Source organism: Maniola hyperantus, unplaced genomic scaffold (genome assembly GCF_902806685.2).
Source record: "Maniola hyperantus unplaced genomic scaffold, iAphHyp1.2, whole genome shotgun sequence".
In the NCBI taxonomy this organism is placed as follows: Eukaryota; Metazoa; Arthropoda; class Insecta; order Lepidoptera; family Nymphalidae; genus Maniola; species Maniola hyperantus.
This window is the reverse complement of record NW_027188979.1, coordinates 44,320-62,876: the sequence shown is the minus strand read 5'-3', so window position 1 is coordinate 62,876 and position 18,557 is coordinate 44,320. Positions and strand designations below refer to the sequence as shown.

Here is an 18,557-nt window from a genome sequence, read left to right as displayed (position 1 = left end):
GGCTTACGGTGAGTTATATCGAGACTAGGCTTGAAATGCTACAAAGCTATTGGCAAGATTACAGTACTACGCATAAAAACTTGCTGACAATTCCCGCCGATCAAAGAAAGACATTGTCTTATTTTAATAATGAAGATTACGACGCGTGTCTAAGTACCTACCTGGAAATTAAGACCAAAATGCGCGAATTGTTAAAACCAAAAGAAACAAACTCGGATTTACCGATTGTCAAATCAAAATTGCCCCCCATACAAATCCCTAGTTTCAATGGCAATTATGGAGATTGGTTGTCTTTCCGTGATTTATTTAAATCACTCGTTCATGATAATCCAAACATTACCCAAGTAAACAAATGTCAGTACTTAAAATCTAGTCTCACCGGGGATGCTGAAAGCCTGGTTAAACAAATACAAGTATCTGAGGATAATTATGATATTATATGGGATATGCTTAATAGAAGATATAATAACAAACGTAGCATAGTTAACACATTTTTCTCAAAATTGCTTAATCAAAAAAAATTAACAACAGAATCTGCAAAAGGTATTAGAGAATTATTGGACGTCACAACAGAATGCCTAGCTACATTAAAAGGATTGAATTTACCATCAGACAGCTGGGGTGACTTAATTGTTTACATCATCATACAAAAGCTAGATCCTGAATCTCACAAGTTATTTGAACAACGAATTGATTCTAATGATGTTTTACCTACATGGAAGGATTTATCTGATTTTCTAGAATATCGATTCCGTACCTTAGAGACTATTAACACTAATATCAAATCTAAAGATACCTCCAGATCTACCAATCTTAAAACTTTTCAGTCTACTGTGACGCAGTCCCAATTCTGCTTATATTGCAACGGCACCCATTTTATTTATCACTGTAAGGAATTTTGCAAACTTGATTTAAGTAAACGGAAGGATTTTGTTTTAAAGAACAATATTTGCTTCAATTGCATGAAGAAAAATCATTCGTCAAAGCAGTGCTTACAGTCCACTACTTGTAGAAAGTGTTCAAGGAAACACCACACACTTCTTCATGGATATAGTCCTAATCCTTCTAGTGAAAATACATCAGCTCCAGATCAATCACCTTCACATTCAACGAATGATGAGAATCCACAAACATCAGTACATACAACACAAACAATTGCTCTTACCAATTGTGCAGAGAGTTCTGTTACAGAAGTTCCAGTTATACTAGCTACAGCATTGGTTGATGTGCCATGTCCAAATGGCAGCGTACACACTCTACGGGCCCTGGTTGATCAAGGGTCCCAGGCATGTCTTATCACGGAGTCAGCATGCCAAGCTCTGGGTATTAAACGAACAGGTATTCAAGCATCTATTACAGGGGTTGGGTCATCCACAGCACTTTCAACCTCCATGATACAGTTCAACATTGAGTCTAGAAACAACCCAGGGATATCAGTCAAAGTCACTGCATTCACACTTAGTTCTTTAACTTCATACATACCTCTACGGTCACATGCAATTGATTGGCCACTACTGAATAAGATTCCATTAGCTGACCCCACTTTTAACAGAGCAGGGAAGATAGATCTCATCCTTGGAGCAGATATCTATGCAGAGATTTTACAAGACGGAGTAATTACACACAAAACTGAGAGTTCTACTCTAGTCGCTCAGAGAACTACATTGGGATGGCTAATTTCGGGGAGACATACAGCCAACAATTTGTACAACCAAGTCACGGTACATCACGTCAAGATGGAATTGAACTCCATTCTTGAACGCTTTTGGGAAATAGAACAGTCAAATGATACTCGAATAATGACAAACGATGAGCTTAAATGTGAACGTTTTTATGAAGCCACACACCAAAGATTAGAGAATGGGCGATATCAAGTAAGAATGCCATTCACAACCCATCCTCCTGATCTTGGTGAATCACTTACACTAGCCACAAAAAGGTTAGCCTCCTTAGAGAAGAAATTTGACAAGGATTCAGTCCTACATGAGAAATACAACGAGTTTATGCTTGATTATTTACAGCAAGGTCATATGGAGCCTGTGCCTTTACCAGAGATTCAAAAATCAAACCAATTATGTTATATACCACATCATCCTGTAATAAATGAACAACATCTGACCACAAAGCTCCGTGTCGTGTATGACAGTTCAGCCAAGACTAGCAATCATAAGTCACTTAATGACAATCTTATGGTCGGTCCAGCTTTACAAAATGACTTAAGAGATGTTACCTTGAGATGGAGACGACACCGCATAGCATTAGTTGGAGATATCCGTCAAATGTACAGGATGATAAGTAAAGATAAGAGAGATAGAAACTATCTACGAATACTATGGAGATTTAATGTGAATGATCCTATACAGCACTATCGCCTAACAACTGTCACCTATGGCACTTCTTGTGCACCCTATTTGGCAATAAAAACACTCAAACAGCTGGCAGAAGATGAAAGATCTAATTTCAATGATGAGGTGGCGGATAGAGTTCTTCAAGATTTCTATATTGATGACCTTCTGACAGGCGACAATACTCTAAATAAGGTCATAGACCTTAAAGAAGACATCACAAAGCTTTTGCAAAAGGGAGGTTTCACACTACACAAGTGGGCATCAAACAGTCCTGATATAGAAGAGGCTGAACAATCTACACGCAAAATACTAGGCATCATTTGGAATGGTCATACCGATAAATTTGAAGCAAAGATAGAGCTCCCTCCAATCAAGGAACCTGTCACAAAGAGAACCATTCTACGTGATATTGCTATGATTTACGATCCTTCCGGCTGGTTGGCACCTGTTGTTATAGTAGCAAAGACCATGTTACAGAAACTTTGGATGGAAAAAATAGATTGGGATGATTCCCTACCTCAGCCTCTGTTGCAAGAATGGACAAAGTTTAGACAGGAACTCACAGACATGCCACCCACTGAGATTGATAGATGGCTGGGTATCACTGAAGACATTCACAGTATACAACTGCATGGATTTTCGGATGCATCATCTATAGCATATTCTTCAGTAGTCTATTTGCGAGTAATCACAACCCATAGTGATAGTCACACTATTGGAGTCTAGAACAAGAGTTGCACCAGTTAAGCAAATATCACTACCCAGACTTGAGTTGTGCGGGTCTGTCATGTTGGCAAAGTTACTACATAGAGTTCAAAAGGCCTTAAGCATTTCCATACACTCTGTGTATGCATGGACAGATGCCACGATCGTCTTGGCTTGGTTACAGCGTCCATCAAGCAATTGGACTATATTTGTTGCAAATCGTGTCACTGAAATCACTAACATCATAGACAAGGAACGATGGCACCATGTTTCATCGCAAGATAATCCAGCAGATGTTGCCTCAAGAGGCATCTCACCTAAAGATCTACCAGGTCATGAGCTGTGGTGGCGAGGTCCTGCTTGGCTCACTGAGATGGGCGACCCACCATGTCACGGTCCTGATTCTTGTCTAACAACAGAACTAGAGAAAAAAGTGTCTGTGAAAGTGCAAAGTGGTGTTGTGAGTGATAAAGGCAATAATAGTGATGATACAAATCTTAAACAGTGCTTCGAACTTGACATTCTGGGTAAATATTCTAGTCTAAGCAAATTAATTCGTATTGTGTCTTATATGTTGAGATTTTATGCCTGTTGTAAGCATAAAACTAACACAAAACAAATCTTGACACAACCTAGCTATCTTACATCCAATGAATTACATTATGCATTAACAGTTTTAATAAAGTTGTCTCAAAATTACAATTTAAAGTCTGAACTTGATATTATAAAACAGAAAATGAATGGAAAAGATAAATTCAAAGCTTTAAAAAGATTAGAACATGGCATTAAGATAGCAAAGTTGGATCCATTTGTTGATGAAAATGGTTTGTTGCGTGTTGGTGGCAGAATTCATAATTCTGAGCTAAATACTCAGACGTGTTATGTTATGTAATAACCCACGAAGGAGATGGCGGGGTCTGAGACCCCGCCATCTCCTTCGTGGGTTATTTTTTTTTTCACATCCAGAAAAAAGGAGCCCCATGATATTATTGCTGCGTTGCATAGGGGTTTGCATATGTATGCAAAACAGACTTTTTGTGTATTTTTTGTTAATTAGTTATTTTATCAAATAATAAATTTATCATCTATTATTTTGTAAAATCGCGAATTTGAAATAATAAATTTTTAAATGATATTTTAACATTCAGCAAATTTGCAAAGTAAAACAATTTGTGAATAAAATATTTGTCAAATGATCTTTTGTAAAATGATATGTTTGCGGTATACGACGTTTGTGATTTGATTAGTTTTTCAAAAGTTTTTGGTGAACTGATAATTTGTCATACGTTTTTTGTCATTCATTAGTGAACCGTCGTTTTCAGGGTGTTCGAGGGTGCTGAATTTGATGATGACATTTATTCTGAAATCCAAGATGGCGGGCATGAATTTTTTTTACAAAAAATTGACATGGGTGTCGTTTTAGAGTTTTTGAGGGTGCTGAATTTGATGATGACATTTATTCTGAAATCCAAGATGGCGGACATGAATTTTTTTATAAAAAATTGACATGGGTGTCGTTTTCAATGTTTTCGAGGGTGCTGAATTTGATGATGACATTTATTCTGAAATCCAAGATGGCGGACATGATTTTTTTTACAAAAATTGACATGGGTGTCGTTTCAGGGTTTTCGAGGGTGCTGAATTTGATGATGACATTTATTAAGTCGCAAGAGACCACTGATGCCATCTGCTGGACAATGGTGAGAATATTCTCATTTTTTGTTTCCGGGATGCACTGAAGCTCTACGTTACAATCTCTAGCTTGCTGCTCAAGATGATCAATTTTGCTATTCAATTCCGTCATTTGCGATCGCAAGTTTTGGTTTTCCATATTTAGATTTTCCAAAAAATCTGTTTTAGAATGTACAAGCAAAGCCCTTTCATATGATATCCTACTTGGTATAGTTATCTTACTTTGAAAAATGAAAATACTATTATAGTGAACTACATAATATGCACAAAACCCGCTTTTCTTCATACATTAGATTATCCGGATTTTCGATTATCCGAATCCCTAACGACAACAATTTGTCCGGTTAATCGAGTTTCCACTGTAAACAAAATGGCGGATACTAAGAAATAAGTTAAATATTCACCCACCATTCCTTCGTCTCTCACTTTGACCCATATGTCAAAAAGGTTTGCTGTGAATTCGTCAACTTGTAAGGCATTCTCGAGAGTGCGTGTCAAAAATTCGTCATCATGTGCAACCTAGAAATTAAAGAAAGGGGTTATTCGCACCGGCGGTTCCTCTGGTGCTGCAAATGTTCATGCGCGGCAGTAATGACTTAACATCACTATTAAAAAAAAAAAAAAAGAACCGAATGACAAGTGTTTCCACTAGATTTCAACATAAGGTATTCATTGACACTGGGTTTATAAAAACGTAAATCCATACGGATGAAGTCACAGGCATCAGCTAGTTTACATAATAATAATGATAAATAATAATAATAATAATATAAAAGGAAAAGCTGACTGACTGACTGATCTATTAATGCACAGCTCAAACTACCAGACAGATCGGGCAGAAATTTTGCAAGCATGCTAAATTAGCATCTGCTAAGAAAGGATTTTAGAAATCAACCCCTAAAGAGGTAAAATAGGGGTTTGAAATTTATGTAGTATAAGTCCCACAAATTGCCATTGCACCTTGTCTCATTCATCGAAATGACGTCATTTTGACGTCAGCCGAAATAAAAATATACCATCAGCTTGAAACTTCAGTCTAGTGCTGACGTCACTAAAATGGCGGCCACGCGCATTAGAAATTTGCGGGACTTATGCACGTGGACGAAGTCGCGAGCATGAACTAGTTATCTATATTTTACCTTGTGCATAAGTTCATTCAATACAGGCTGTAATTCCACTGATTTGGTGAACTCGGTGTGTGGGAACGGAGACGGAATCAAAACAAACGGTGCAATCTGAAACAATGTTTACTTTTACACTTTAGATACATTTTAGCTTCAATATACCTACTAACCTAAATATATAAAAGGAAAAGGTGACTGACTAACTGACTGACTGACTGAATTATTATTATTTATTTATTTATTATTTAATTACAACAGCCATAAAGCCCAATTACACTAATTAAACTATGAGTACTAACTAACATAAATATACTTACAAAAAATTGTTAGAATTACAATTAATAATAAAGTCATGTCAAAAAGCAAAATTATAAATTTTCACAAAAGTGCAAGATCTGCCCCATGAGGTCAGCCCATTTGTCAGCAAATATGTCACAGCGAGGGGACTCCTTCAGCAGCGCGTTGAGCGCAGCCAAAGTGCGACCTGGATAGCGCTACCGTACGACCAAACGGACTTAAGAAAAGGCGGAGGTAGCTGTAATTAGGGGGTGCATAAACACAGCAGAGCTTGACTGACTGATCTATCAATCCACAGTTTAAACTACTGGACGGATCGGGCTGAAATTTGGTATGCAGATAGCTATTATGAAGTAGGCATCCGCTAAGAAAGGATTTTAGAAAATTCAACCCCAATGAGGGTGAAATAGGGGCTTGAAATTTGTGTAGGCCACGCAGACGAAGTCGCGAGCATAAGCTAGTAGGTAATAGGATACTTTTGACTGATCCTTATCAATTTGTGATATGGAACTTATTTTAAAACTCAACTGTGATGACAAAAGTGATGAACATCGATCTTTAGAAGGAGATAGCAGATTTGTAGAGCACTGTCTGTCTTGTTAAGACTGACAAAGCGTCATATGGATATGAGTGACAGACACAACACTCTACAAAGATGAAAATATGTCATTCTAAAGGCTGATGTTCATCACTTTAGGCAGCGTACTGTAGAATATATTTTCTTAACTCACTTCTAGTGGCAGGATATGACCATTGTGAACATCTAGAAACTTTCATCATAAAATGTAAATAAACTTCAATGACTATAAAATCAGTCAAGTGCGAGTCGGACTCGCACACAAAGGGTTCCATATCATCGTACAGGAAATAACAGTTTTTAATTTTCATGATGGTTATTTTGAAATTCTTATTAAGTAATACGTAGCTGATGCACGCGAATTCATTCGCGTGGCATTAGGTTTTTTTAAAGTCCCGTGTGAACTCTTTTATTTTCCGGGATATACAGTAGCCTATGTCACTCTCCAGGTCTTTATCTATACCCATGCAAAAAACCATGTCTATCTGTTGCACCGTTGCAACGTGATTGAAGGACAAACCAATAAACCAGCACACTTTCACATTTATAATAAGGGTACTGATTTGTTGTTATAGCGGCAATAGAAATACTCATTCGATGAAAATTTCAGCTCCCTACCGATTATGGTTCACGAGATACAGCCCAGCCCGCTGACAAACAGACGGACGGACGGACGGACGGCGGAGACATAGTAATAGTACGGGTACGGAACCCCATAAACTGATTTGATTAAGTACAACTAACCTGAATGGAATCTTTCGTGAAGTTTTTCTTATCCCTCATACCAACGCCGTGCATCAAAGCCCAGTCCTTGGCTTTCTCTATGACTGTAACAAGTAACTTGTGCTCCATGGGCAAAGGTATGCTGGATGCGAGACGAGCTTGAGTCATTTTTCTAACTTTATGTCCAACTCCAAGCACGCGCCGACAAAAGTATTTTCGAGGGAAACGAAACGAAAATACCTTGCCACTTTTTGTTTATATAGCTGATTTGTTAATTTTGCTATTGCTTTTTACTGACAAATTGAGAAATTTTTAGAAATCGGCAATTTTATTCGCGTTTTGAAATCAATTTTAGCACCTGAAACTGAAATTTTTAATGAATATCTATGATTTGACACTGACAGACAATGCAGACAATGACAATACACTCAGTGTTGCCAACTCGGATTTTGAAAAAGGCGTAGACCACATTAGAAAAAGACGTAGATTTAGTAAAAATTTCGGATGAAAAGTTCGTAGATCTACGTACTTTTTTTCTGGGTAAAATGAAGAGAGTAAGGTAGTGTTTTGTTATACAATTTATTCATTTTCATCAATTTCAGCCTCACGCAAATGAAACTCATAATATCAATAATGATAAATAAATGAATAGTCTTCTTCCCAGCTATCACCAACCATTCGTATCGTGTCTCTTCAATTCCACACGACATTGGCGAAGTAAATTGCGCCCGTTTGGTGCAGCCGCGCGCCATTAAAAAAAAAAAAATGAAACTCATACATATTTGTTAAAAAATTCTTGCAAAGGTCGCTGTTTTTTTATATTTAATTTTTGTAAAAAGTAGGCCAGTTAGTGTTTCATTGAAAAGTCTGTTTCTTAAGTTTGTTTTCATTAAGTTGTTAGTCCGTTTGAATTTGAACTTTGAATCGAAATGCATAGTATCTCTATGATAGTACGACATAGTGCATACAAGGCTCTTTTGGCACTTGAATGACATTGACAGGGGGGGTGTAGTTGTAAAACAAAGGCTGCCAGCAAATAAAATCTCCTCAATTTTACGGAATATATTGAAAATGTCAATGTCGAAAGTCGAGTAAGTTTTATTTAATTTTAACTGAATAAGAAATTGAGAAAGCCGTCCCTGTTTCCAAATAGAGAAAGAATAATAAAAACCATTTATAGGCCATGGACTAGCTATATTTAGTTACCTGGTGCTAAATATAGCTATAAGATGCAGACACATTTATGCTGTACAATATATTATTACCCTCTAACAAATAAACCTGGAATAGCGGTGGAATAGTTATACTCTGTTTTGTCTTTTGCCTTCAAATGTCAAATTACTGATGACAGAAGAAAGACAAAACAGAGTATAACTATTCCACCGCTATTCCAGGTTTATTTGTTAGAGGGTAATAATATATTGTACAGCATAAATGTGTCTGCATCTTATAGCTATATTTAGCACCAGGTAACTAAATATAGCTAGTCCATGGCCTATAAATGGTTTTTATTATTCTTTCTCTATTTGGAAACAGGGACGGCTTTCTCAATTTCTTATTCAGTTAAAATTAAATAAAACTTACTCGACTTTCGACATTGACATTTTCAATATATTCCGTAAAATTGAGGAGATTTTATTTGCTGGCAGCCTTTGTTTTACAACTACACCCCCCTGTCAATGTCATTCAAGTGCCAAAAGAGCCTTGTATGCACTATGTCGTACTATCATAGAGATACTATGCATTTCGATTCAAAGTTCAAATTCAAACGGACTAACAACTTAATGAAAACAAACTTAAGAAACAGACTTTTCAATGAAACACTAACTGGCCTACTTTTTACAAAAATTAAATATAAAAAAACAGCGACCTTTGCAAGAATTTTTTAACAAATATGTATGAGTTTCATTTTTTTTTTTTAATGGCGCGCGGCTGCACCAAACGGGCGCAATTTACTTCGCCAATGTCGTGTGGAATTGAAGAGACACGATACGAATGGTTGGTGATAGCTGGGAAGAAGACTATTCATTTATTTATCATTATTGATATTATGAGTTTCATTTGCGTGAGGCTGAAATTGATGAAAATGAATAAATTGTATAACAAAACACTACCTTACTCTCTTCATTTTACCCAGAAAAAAAGTACGTAGATCTACGAACTTTTCATCCGAAATTTTTACTAAATCTACGTCTTTTTCTAATGTGGTCTACGCCTTTTTCAAAATCCGAGTTGGCAACACTGAGTGTATTGTCATTGTCTGCATTGTCTGTCAGTGTCAAATCATAGATATTCATTAAAAATTTCAGTTTCAGGTGCTAAAATTGATTTCAAAACGCGAATAAAATTGCCGATTTCTAAAAATTTCTCAATTTGTCAGTAAAAAGCAATAGCAAAATTAACAAATCAGCTATATAAACAAAAAGTGGCAAGGTATTTTCGTTTCGTTTCCCTCGAAAATACTTTTGTCGGCGCGTGCTTGGAGTTGGACATAAAGTTAGAAAAATGACTCAAGCTCGTCTCGCATCCAGCATACCTTTGCCCATGGAGCACAAGTTACTTGTTACAGTCATAGAGAAAGCCAAGGACTGGGCTTTGATGCACGGCGTTGGTATGAGGGATAAGAAAAACTTCACGAAAGATTCCATTCAGGTTAGTTGTACTTAATCAAATCAGTTTATGGGGTTCCGTACCCGTACTATTACTATGTCTCCGCCGTCCGTCCGTCCGTCCGTCTGTTTGTCAGCGGGCTGGGCTGTATCTCGTGAACCATAATCGGTAGGGAGCTGAAATTTTCATGAGACGAATGAGTATTTCTATTGCCGCTATAACAACAAATCAGTACCCTTATTATAAATGTGAAAGTGTGCTGGTTTATTGGTTTGTCCTTCAATCACGTTGCAACGGTGCAACAGATAGACATGGTTTTTTGCATGGGTATAGATAAAGACCTGGAGAGTGACATAGGCTACTGTATATCCCGGAAAATAAAAGAGTTCACACGGGACTTTAAAAAAACCTAATGCCACGCGAATGAATTCGCGTGCATCAGCTAAGTATTACTTAATAAGAATTTCAAAATAACCATCATGAAAATTAAAAACTGTTATTTCCTGTACGATGATATGGAACCCTTTGTGTGCGAGTCCGACTCGCACTTGACTGATTTTATAGTCATTGAAGTTTATTTACATTTTATGATGAAAGTTTCTAGATGTTCACAAATGGTCATATCCTGCCACTAGAAGTGAGTTAAGAAAATATATTCTACAGTACGCTGCCTAAAGTGATGAACATCAGCCTTTAGAATGACATATTTTCATCTTTGTAGAGTGTTGTGTCTGTCACTCATATCCATATGACGCTTTGTCAGTCTTAACAAGACAGACAGTGCTCTACAAATCTGCTATCTCCTTCTAAAGATCGATGTTCATCACTTTTGTCATCACAGTTGAGTTTTAAAATAAGTTCCATATCACAAATTGATAAGGATCAGTCAAAAGTATCCTATTACCTACTAGCTTATGCTCGCGACTTCGTCTGCGTGGCCTACACAAATTTCAAGCCCCTATTTCACCCTCATTGGGGTTGAATTTTCTAAAATCCTTTCTTAGCGGATGCCTACTTCATAATAGCTATCTGCATACCAAATTTCAGCCCGATCCGTCCAGTAGTTTAAACTGTGGATTGATAGATCAGTCAGTCAAGCTCTGCTGTGTTTATGCACCCCCTAATTACAGCTACCTCCGCCTTTTCTTAAGTCCGTTTGGTCGTACGGTAGCGCTATCCAGGTCGCACTTTGGCTGCGCTCAACGCGCTGCTGAAGGAGTCCCCTCGCTGTGACATATTTGCTGACAAATGGGCTGACCTCATGGGGCAGATCTTGCACTTTTGTGAAAATTTATAATTTTGCTTTTTGACATGACTTTATTATTAATTGTAATTCTAACAATTTTTTGTAAGTATATTTATGTTAGTTAGTACTCATAGTTTAATTAGTGTAATTGGGCTTTATGGCTGTTGTAATTAAATAATAAATAAATAAATAATAATAATTCAGTCAGTCAGTCAGTTAGTCAGTCACCTTTTCCTTTTATATATTTAGGTTAGTAGGTATATTGAAGCTAAAATGTATCTAAAGTGTAAAAGTAAACATTGTTTCAGATTGCACCGTTTGTTTTGATTCCGTCTCCGTTCCCACACACCGAGTTCACCAAATCAGTGGAATTACAGCCTGTATTGAATGAACTTATGCACAAGGTAAAATATAGATAACTAGTTCATGCTCGCGACTTCGTCCACGTGCATAAGTCCCGCAAATTTCTAATGCGCGTGGCCGCCATTTTAGTGACGTCAGCACTAGACTGAAGTTTCAAGCTGATGGTATATTTTTATTTCGGCTGACGTCAAAATGACGTCATTTCGATGAATGAGACAAGGTGCAATGGCAATTTGTGGGACTTATACTACATAAATTTCAAACCCCTATTTTACCTCTTTAGGGGTTGATTTCTAAAATCCTTTCTTAGCAGATGCTAATTTAGCATGCTTGCAAAATTTCTGCCCGATCTGTCTGGTAGTTTGAGCTGTGCATTAATAGATCAGTCAGTCAGTCAGCTTTTCCTTTTATATTATTATTATTATTATTTATCATTATTATTATGTAAACTATCTGATGCCTGTGACTTCATCCGTATGGATTTACGTTTTTATAAACCCAGTGTCAATGAATACCTTATGTTGAAATCTAGTGGAAACACTTGTCATTCGGTTCTTTTTTTTTTTTTTAATAGTGATGTTAAGTCATTACTGCCGCGCATGAACATTTGCAGCACCAGAGGAACCGCCGGTGCGAATAACCCCTTTCTTTAATTTCTAGGTTGCACATGATGACGAATTTTTGACACGCACTCTCGAGAATGCCTTACAAGTTGACGAATTCACAGCAAACCTTTTTGACATATGGGTCAAAGTGAGAGACGAAGGAATGGTGGGTGAATATTTAACTTATTTCTTAGTATCCGCCATTTTGTTTACAGTGGAAACTCGATTAACCGGACAAATTGTTGTCGTTAGGGATTCGGATAATCGAAAATCCGGATAATCTAATGTATGAAGAAAAGCGGGTTTTGTGCATATTATGTAGTTCACTATAATAGTATTTTCATTTTTCAAAGTAAGATAACTATACCAAGTAGGATATCATATGAAAGGGCTTTGCTTGTACATTCTAAAACAGATTTTTTGGAAAATCTAAATATGGAAAACCAAAACTTGCGATCGCAAATGACGGAATTGAATAGCAAAATTGATCATCTTGAGCAGCAAGCTAGAGATTGTAACGTAGAGCTTCAGTGCATCCCGGAAACAAAAAATGAGAATATTCTCACCATTGTCCAGCAGATGGCATCAGTGGTCTCTTGCGACTTAATAAATGTCATCATCAAATTCAGCACCCTCGAAAACCCTGAAAACGACACCCATGTCAATTTTTTGTAAAAAAAAATCATGTCCGCCATCTTGGATTTCAGAATAAATGTCATCATCAAATTCAGCACCCTCGAAAACATTGAAAACGACACCCATGTCAATTTTTTATAAAAAAATTCATGTCCGCCATCTTGGATTTCAGAATAAATGTCATCATCAAATTCAGCACCCTCAAAAACTCTAAAAACGACACCCATGTCAATTTTTTGTAAAAAAAATTCATGCCCGCCATCTTGGATTTCAGAATAAATGTCATCATCAAATTCAGCACCCTCGAACACCCTGAAAACGACGGTTCACTAATGAATGACAAAAAACGTATGACAAATTATCAGTTCACCAAAAACTTTTGAAAAACTAATCAAATCACAAACGTCGTATACCGCAAACATATCATTTTACAAAAGATCATTTGACAAATATTTTATTCACAAATTGTTTTACTTTGCAAATTTGCTGAATGTTAAAATATCATTTAAAAATTTATTATTTCAAATTCGCGATTTTACAAAATAATAGATGATAAATTTATTATTTGATAAAATAACTAATTAACAAAAAATACACAAAAAGTCTGTTTTGCATACATATGCAAACCCCTATGCAACGCAGCAATAATATCATGGGGCTCCTTTTTTCTGGATGTGAAAAAAAAAATAACCCACGAAGGAGATGGCGGGGTCTCAGACCCCGCCATCCTCTTCTAACCTAACCGTTCCGAGTCGGAGTGCCCCAAGTCCCGAGCTCGCTTCGCTCGCTCTTGATGGTGGGAGCGGGAGGGAGGAAAGAGACCCCCCACCATAGTGGTGGTCTCTTCTCGTCGACCGGGGGGCGGGGCTCCTTTTTTCTGGGTGGAAAGAGACCCCCCATTATAGTAAGCGGTCTCTCTTAAAAAAAAGTGCGATATATTGTTTTACTAATTAACACGATCAAAGAAATCAATTGTTTGTCAAATGATATTTTATGAAATAAAAATTTGTCTGGTAATTTGTTTTATCAAGTGAATTATTTGTAGAAACATAAGTTTTATAACGATCATAAAACGATTCATAATTTTGGCAAAATTTGTTTGGGAAATGAAACTTTGTCATTTGTTTTTTGTCAATTGATCGGTCACCGAAAACGACACCCATGTGAAAAAAATTCATGTCCGCCATCTTGGATTTATAAATAAATAACATCCCGGAAAAGTGCACAATCAGTTAATACTTGATACACGCGCAATAATATGTATTTATGTAGGTGTGACACAAGGTGCCAACAAGTTCAAGAAATTCCCGTTGTGTAGCAGTGTTACTCAACGGGAATGTTTTGAAATTTTTGGCACCTTGTGTCACAGTGTTACACACGGGGGTGTGACTCAACGGGAATAACCCGAATCTAGAATAAGCTTTGGAATATACTTTCGTACCTTTTTATTGTACAAGTTGTCTTATTCAAATAAACATGGTCCAAGATCGAATCGAATAAAACCAAGGATATACAAGGTTTGCTTCATTGTTACAACCAATATGTTATGACAAAACGTCACGTTATCGTCTCAACCTATCTTCTTGCAAGAATATCCTCAGAACGAGAACTGGCTGGTGGCCAGCGTGTTCCAGCTACGCTCGAGATCATCTACCTAGCGGGGGCTCGTCCAACCTGCGTTTTCCAGTGTGAGGTGATCATCCGAACGGCTATCGTTTCGTCGAGCAATGTGCCATGCCAATTGTGACTTTTGCTTCACTTAACAGTTACACCAAGAAAAGCTAGTGATGTGTGAGCATAGTTTATAAGTACGTATAAATACTTATATTATAAGTATTTATACGTACTTATAATATATACTAACGTATCGCACATGGAAACCATCAACGTAACACAACCAATCACCCTAACCTAACCCTACCTGTGGTCGCCTCCAACCACCCCTCACAGCGACCCCTCACCTCACTCTAAACTAGCTAGCCTGAGCTAAACTCTAAATCACTAGCGTTTGCAGAAATAACCTTAACGGATGTCCTTATAATAATCTATCCACTGAGCCAAACGTTAACTCACGAATTACTCTAATATTCACCAATAATTAATATTCCATATTCGTCAAACAACTACGCGAACATTATTAATAGTGCTTTGCAGACAAAGTCACCGGATGGCACTAGATGTTACGATTTAACACAATGTACATTAGCATCGAACAATTACTGTTCTAACTATATCACAATTACCGAATTAAATATCACGAATAAGAAACTACCTACCTATCTCAAATAATAATAATTAGCTAAGCTATAATCTGATACTTAATTAATTTAACGCGAGAGAGAATTTTTGAACAACAACAAAATAAGTGCGTGTCAAAGTCCAACTCTGACAACTAAAATAAAGATGGCTACCTTCCGTAGAGTAAAGCTTCCTTCATACGTTTCTTTTCACGGAGTCTACAGACAGTAAGAACTCTTTCAATATCGACCCTCCAATATATACATAAGTCACAAGTTAAAATCGTTCTGTGTCTTTTAATTTAGCATTAGTAATAACTTGCAGTAGGTATTGTAATTTAATATTGTTTCCACAGGCCACACAACAACAACCTATTATGTTAGGTATTTTAATAGTTTTAAAATGCGGGATTTATATTAAGGCCTAGGGTTACAATTAAGGCCTAGGGCCTTATTCGGTACCGTACCAGATAAAATATAAAGTTCCATAATTCGTTCCATTATTCAAAATGATGAAAATGAAAGCAATAATTATCTAATATAATGGCTAAGGTATTATAACTACTTATTAGTTTATATAAAATGTGAATATAAAACCTAATAACTTGCCTTGTTATTACGAAAATTTTATAGTGCGCCGCGGAAAACCCGACTTCCACAAAGAAGGTGTCGCAACAAGCTCAGGGAATAGGCGCAGGGCGCCTGAGCAGTTCGTACCTAATCATAGGGCCGTAGTATGTATGTGCGTGAAGAATCTTTTATGTTACATTTATTTAACCGGGTTTTCGGGAGAGTAGGCCTTTTTCGAGCATAGGCCTTAATTGTATCAAGTACCTTACATAAGTCACAAGTTAAAATCGTTCTGTGTCTTTTAATTTAGCATTAGTAATAACTTGCAGTAGGTATTGTAATTTAATATTGTTTCCACAGGCCACTACCTATTGTGTTAGGTATTTTAATAGTTTTAAGCACGATTGTTAATCCCTATAATATATCACATTCCAGACTTATCGTGCGCTTCCCAGTATGGCCGAGGAAAAGGAATTAATAAAGAGACGGGCAAGTTATAAAGGACGTTTAACAGCATTTGCAAACTACCTTAATAGTTTAAACGACTCATTGAGTCAGGGTCAACTGAATGAGCTGCAACTACGACTTGGTAAGATCGAAGCCCTCTATCAGTTTTACGATGAGATTCAAACCAAGTTGGAATGTTTGGTGGATGACATGGCAGTGCAGTTAGCCGAAAGGAATGAATTTGAAACTTTATATTTTTCTTTAGTGTCTAAGTCACAACAAAAGATTGCTAAAGATGCAAGGGAAACTGACAATCTTAGTAATCATTCCTCGTCATCCACCAACAATCGCCACTTAGTTAAGTTGCCTACTATTCAACTACCAAAGTTTAGCGGTTCATATGAAAACTGGTTAGAATTTCATGACACCTTTACAAGCCTCATTCACTGCAATGACAATATAGATAATATAAACAAATTTCACTACTTAAGAGCTTGTTTAGAAGGGACGGCAGCTGTTGTCATAAAGTCTATTGACTTTTCTGCTGACAATTACTCGGTAGCCTGGAGCCTACTTTGTCAGCGATTTGACAACAAGAGATTATTAATTTAAAATCATGTTACGGCCCTGTTCAATATTGATTCTATTAGTAAAGAGTCGTCTCAATCGTTAAAGCGTCTTGTTGATCAGGTAAATAAAAATCTGCGCGCCTTAGAGTCATTAGGTCAATCTGTAAATAATTGGGATTTATTATTAATACACATATTAACTCATAAGCTAGATTCTTAAACTTTTAGAGAATGGGAGGAACATAAAGGTTGAATGGATAAAGAAAAGTCTATTACGTTGAATTTATTTACTGAATTTATCAAAGAACGAGCGGATTTACTTGAAACTCTAGAATTGTCTCGTAATCATCATTCATTAATGAAACACAATAATAATAATCAGCAGAAAGTCAAAACCATGGTGTGCAACACTTCGCCATCAAGTTCGAGCACAGCCACCACTTCGAGTGATTCGTCTCCATCCAGTTCACCATCAAAGAAGTGCCCAAAATGTTTTGGTGACCATTATCTGAGCAACTGTTCTCAATTTTTGGATCTCAGCGTTGAGCAAAGGTTAGAGCTATTGCCTAATTATAAAATATGCTTCATTCATTCTTCATTCTGGGCTGGTTTCCGCACTTAAACGTTTCCGTCTGTTGTTGTTCCGTCTCATCGCCCCTCCCCGCCGAAGTCTTCACTCCAGCCATCCAAGCTCGCTCCAGAAGCCAAATAGACCGCCCAGGTTGCCGAGGGCTTCATGGAGTGACCTTACTAGCTATGCTCCATAACAACTATGAAGCTGGAGACTGACTTAACATTCTAGCGTTTTTATAAGTCAAACTAAAGACAGACTTGTAACGTTATTGTGCAATGTATAGGTGTCAGAAATAAATTTAATTTTAACTAGGTTATGCTCACGACTTCGTCCGCGTGGACTACACAAATGTCAAACCCCTATTTCACCCCCTTAGGGGTTGAATTTTCAAAAATCGTTTCTTAGCGGATGCCTTCGTCATAATAGCTCATCTGCATGCCAAATTTCAGCCCGATCCGTCTAGTAGTTTGAGCTGTGCGTTGATAGATCAGTCAATCAGTCAGTCAGTCAACTTTTATATATTTAGACTAGCTTATGCTCGCGACTTCGTCTGCGTGGAATACACAAATTTCTAATCCCTATTTTACCCCCTTAGGGGTGGAATTTTCAAAAATCCTTTCGTAGCGGATGCCTACATCATAATAGCTATCTGCATGCCAAATTTCAGCCCGATCCGTCCAGTAGTTTGAGCTGTGGGTTGATAGATCAGTCAGTCAGTCAGTCAGTCAGTCAGTCAGTCAGTCACCTTTTCCTTTTATATATTTAGATGACTAAGCCAAATAATCGTGAGGAAACCTGCACGCCTGGAAGTTGTTCATAATGTTCTCGAAAGTGTGTGAAGTCTGCCCATCGGCACTTGGCCAGCGTGGTAGACTATGGCTTTAACCCTGAGAGGAGACACGTGCTCATTAGTGGCCTGGTGGTTGGTTGATCATGATTAAGACCATTATTTTCAGCTTTGCAACTCGTTGAGTTTTGTTGATATTATAATTAACTTGAAATTTGAAAAGTAGGTTTTTTCTTGAGGTTAGGTGTCATCTAAGAAATGACTATGAGAAAATCCCCCCCCCTTGAGGGGTGAAATGGGGGTTGGAAGGTTATATGTGTTATTCGGTGCTGTTCAGAGTGCGCGTTCTAATGTTATAATGTTTGTTTCTGAAAAAAAAAATGTTATTAGTTTCAGTGTTGAATGACAAATGCGGTGGTACCAGAGATTCAGAAGCCGGACTAGGAA

The 18,557-nt window shown here is 37.2% G+C and overlaps 3 protein-coding genes across 4 annotated transcripts; 2 read left to right on the top strand and 1 right to left on the bottom strand.

Annotated features, from left to right (window-relative positions):
* Positions 1-1,880: 1,880 nt before the first annotated feature.
* On the top strand, positions 1,881-3,074 carry LOC138404602 (uncharacterized). Its single transcript, XM_069509166.1, has one exon. The coding sequence runs from the start codon at positions 1,881-1,883 to the stop codon at positions 3,072-3,074; it is 1,194 nt and encodes a 397-aa protein (XP_069365267.1).
* Positions 3,075-5,025: 1,951 nt separating this feature from the next.
* Positions 5,026-7,812, bottom strand: LOC117995959 (glutathione synthetase-like). The gene is made up of 3 exons (XM_069509173.1): positions 7,488-7,812; positions 5,885-5,980; positions 5,026-5,264 (listed from the first exon to the last, which is right to left on the bottom strand). The coding sequence occupies exons 1-3, from the start codon at positions 7,632-7,634 to the stop codon at positions 5,040-5,042; spliced, it is 468 nt and encodes a 155-aa protein (XP_069365274.1). The 5' UTR covers positions 7,635-7,812; the 3' UTR covers positions 5,026-5,039.
* Positions 7,813-9,793: 1,981 nt separating this feature from the next.
* On the top strand, positions 9,794-17,271 carry LOC117995958 (glutathione synthetase-like). Of its 2 annotated transcripts, XM_069509172.1 has the most exons (5): positions 9,794-10,118; positions 11,631-11,726; positions 12,346-12,456; positions 16,169-16,322; positions 17,135-17,271. In XM_069509172.1, the coding sequence occupies exons 1-5, from the start codon at positions 9,972-9,974 to the stop codon at positions 17,197-17,199; spliced, it is 573 nt and encodes a 190-aa protein (XP_069365273.1). In that variant the 5' UTR covers positions 9,794-9,971; the 3' UTR covers positions 17,200-17,271. The 2 variants fall into 2 exon arrangements, with proteins under 2 accessions (XP_069365273.1, XP_069365272.1); XM_069509171.1 differs by lacking the exon at positions 17,135-17,271 and having other exon boundaries at positions 16,169-16,792.
* The last annotated feature ends 1,286 nt before the right edge of the window (positions 17,272-18,557 follow it).

Coding starts and splice junctions, on each gene's coding strand:
- LOC138404602 (XM_069509166.1), top strand. CDS start 1,881: ATGCCATTCACAACCCATCCTCCTGATCTTGGTGAATCACTTACACTA.
- LOC117995959 (XM_069509173.1), bottom strand. CDS start 7,634: ATGACTCAAGCTCGTCTCGCATCCAGCATACCTTTGCCCATGGAGCAC. Junction 5,981..7,487: donor TCACGAAAGATTCCATTCAG/GTTAGTTGTACT, acceptor ACATTGTTTCAG/ATTGCACCGTTTGTTTTGAT. Junction 5,265..5,884: donor TGAATGAACTTATGCACAAG/GTAAAATATAGA, acceptor TTTAATTTCTAG/GTTGCACATGATGACGAATT.
- LOC117995958 (XM_069509171.1), top strand. CDS start 9,972: ATGACTCAAGCTCGTCTCGCATCCAGCATACCTTTGCCCATGGAGCAC. Junction 10,119..11,630: donor TCACGAAAGATTCCATTCAG/GTTAGTTGTACT, acceptor ACATTGTTTCAG/ATTGCACCGTTTGTTTTGAT. Junction 11,727..12,345: donor TGAATGAACTTATGCACAAG/GTAAAATATAGA, acceptor TTTAATTTCTAG/GTTGCACATGATGACGAATT.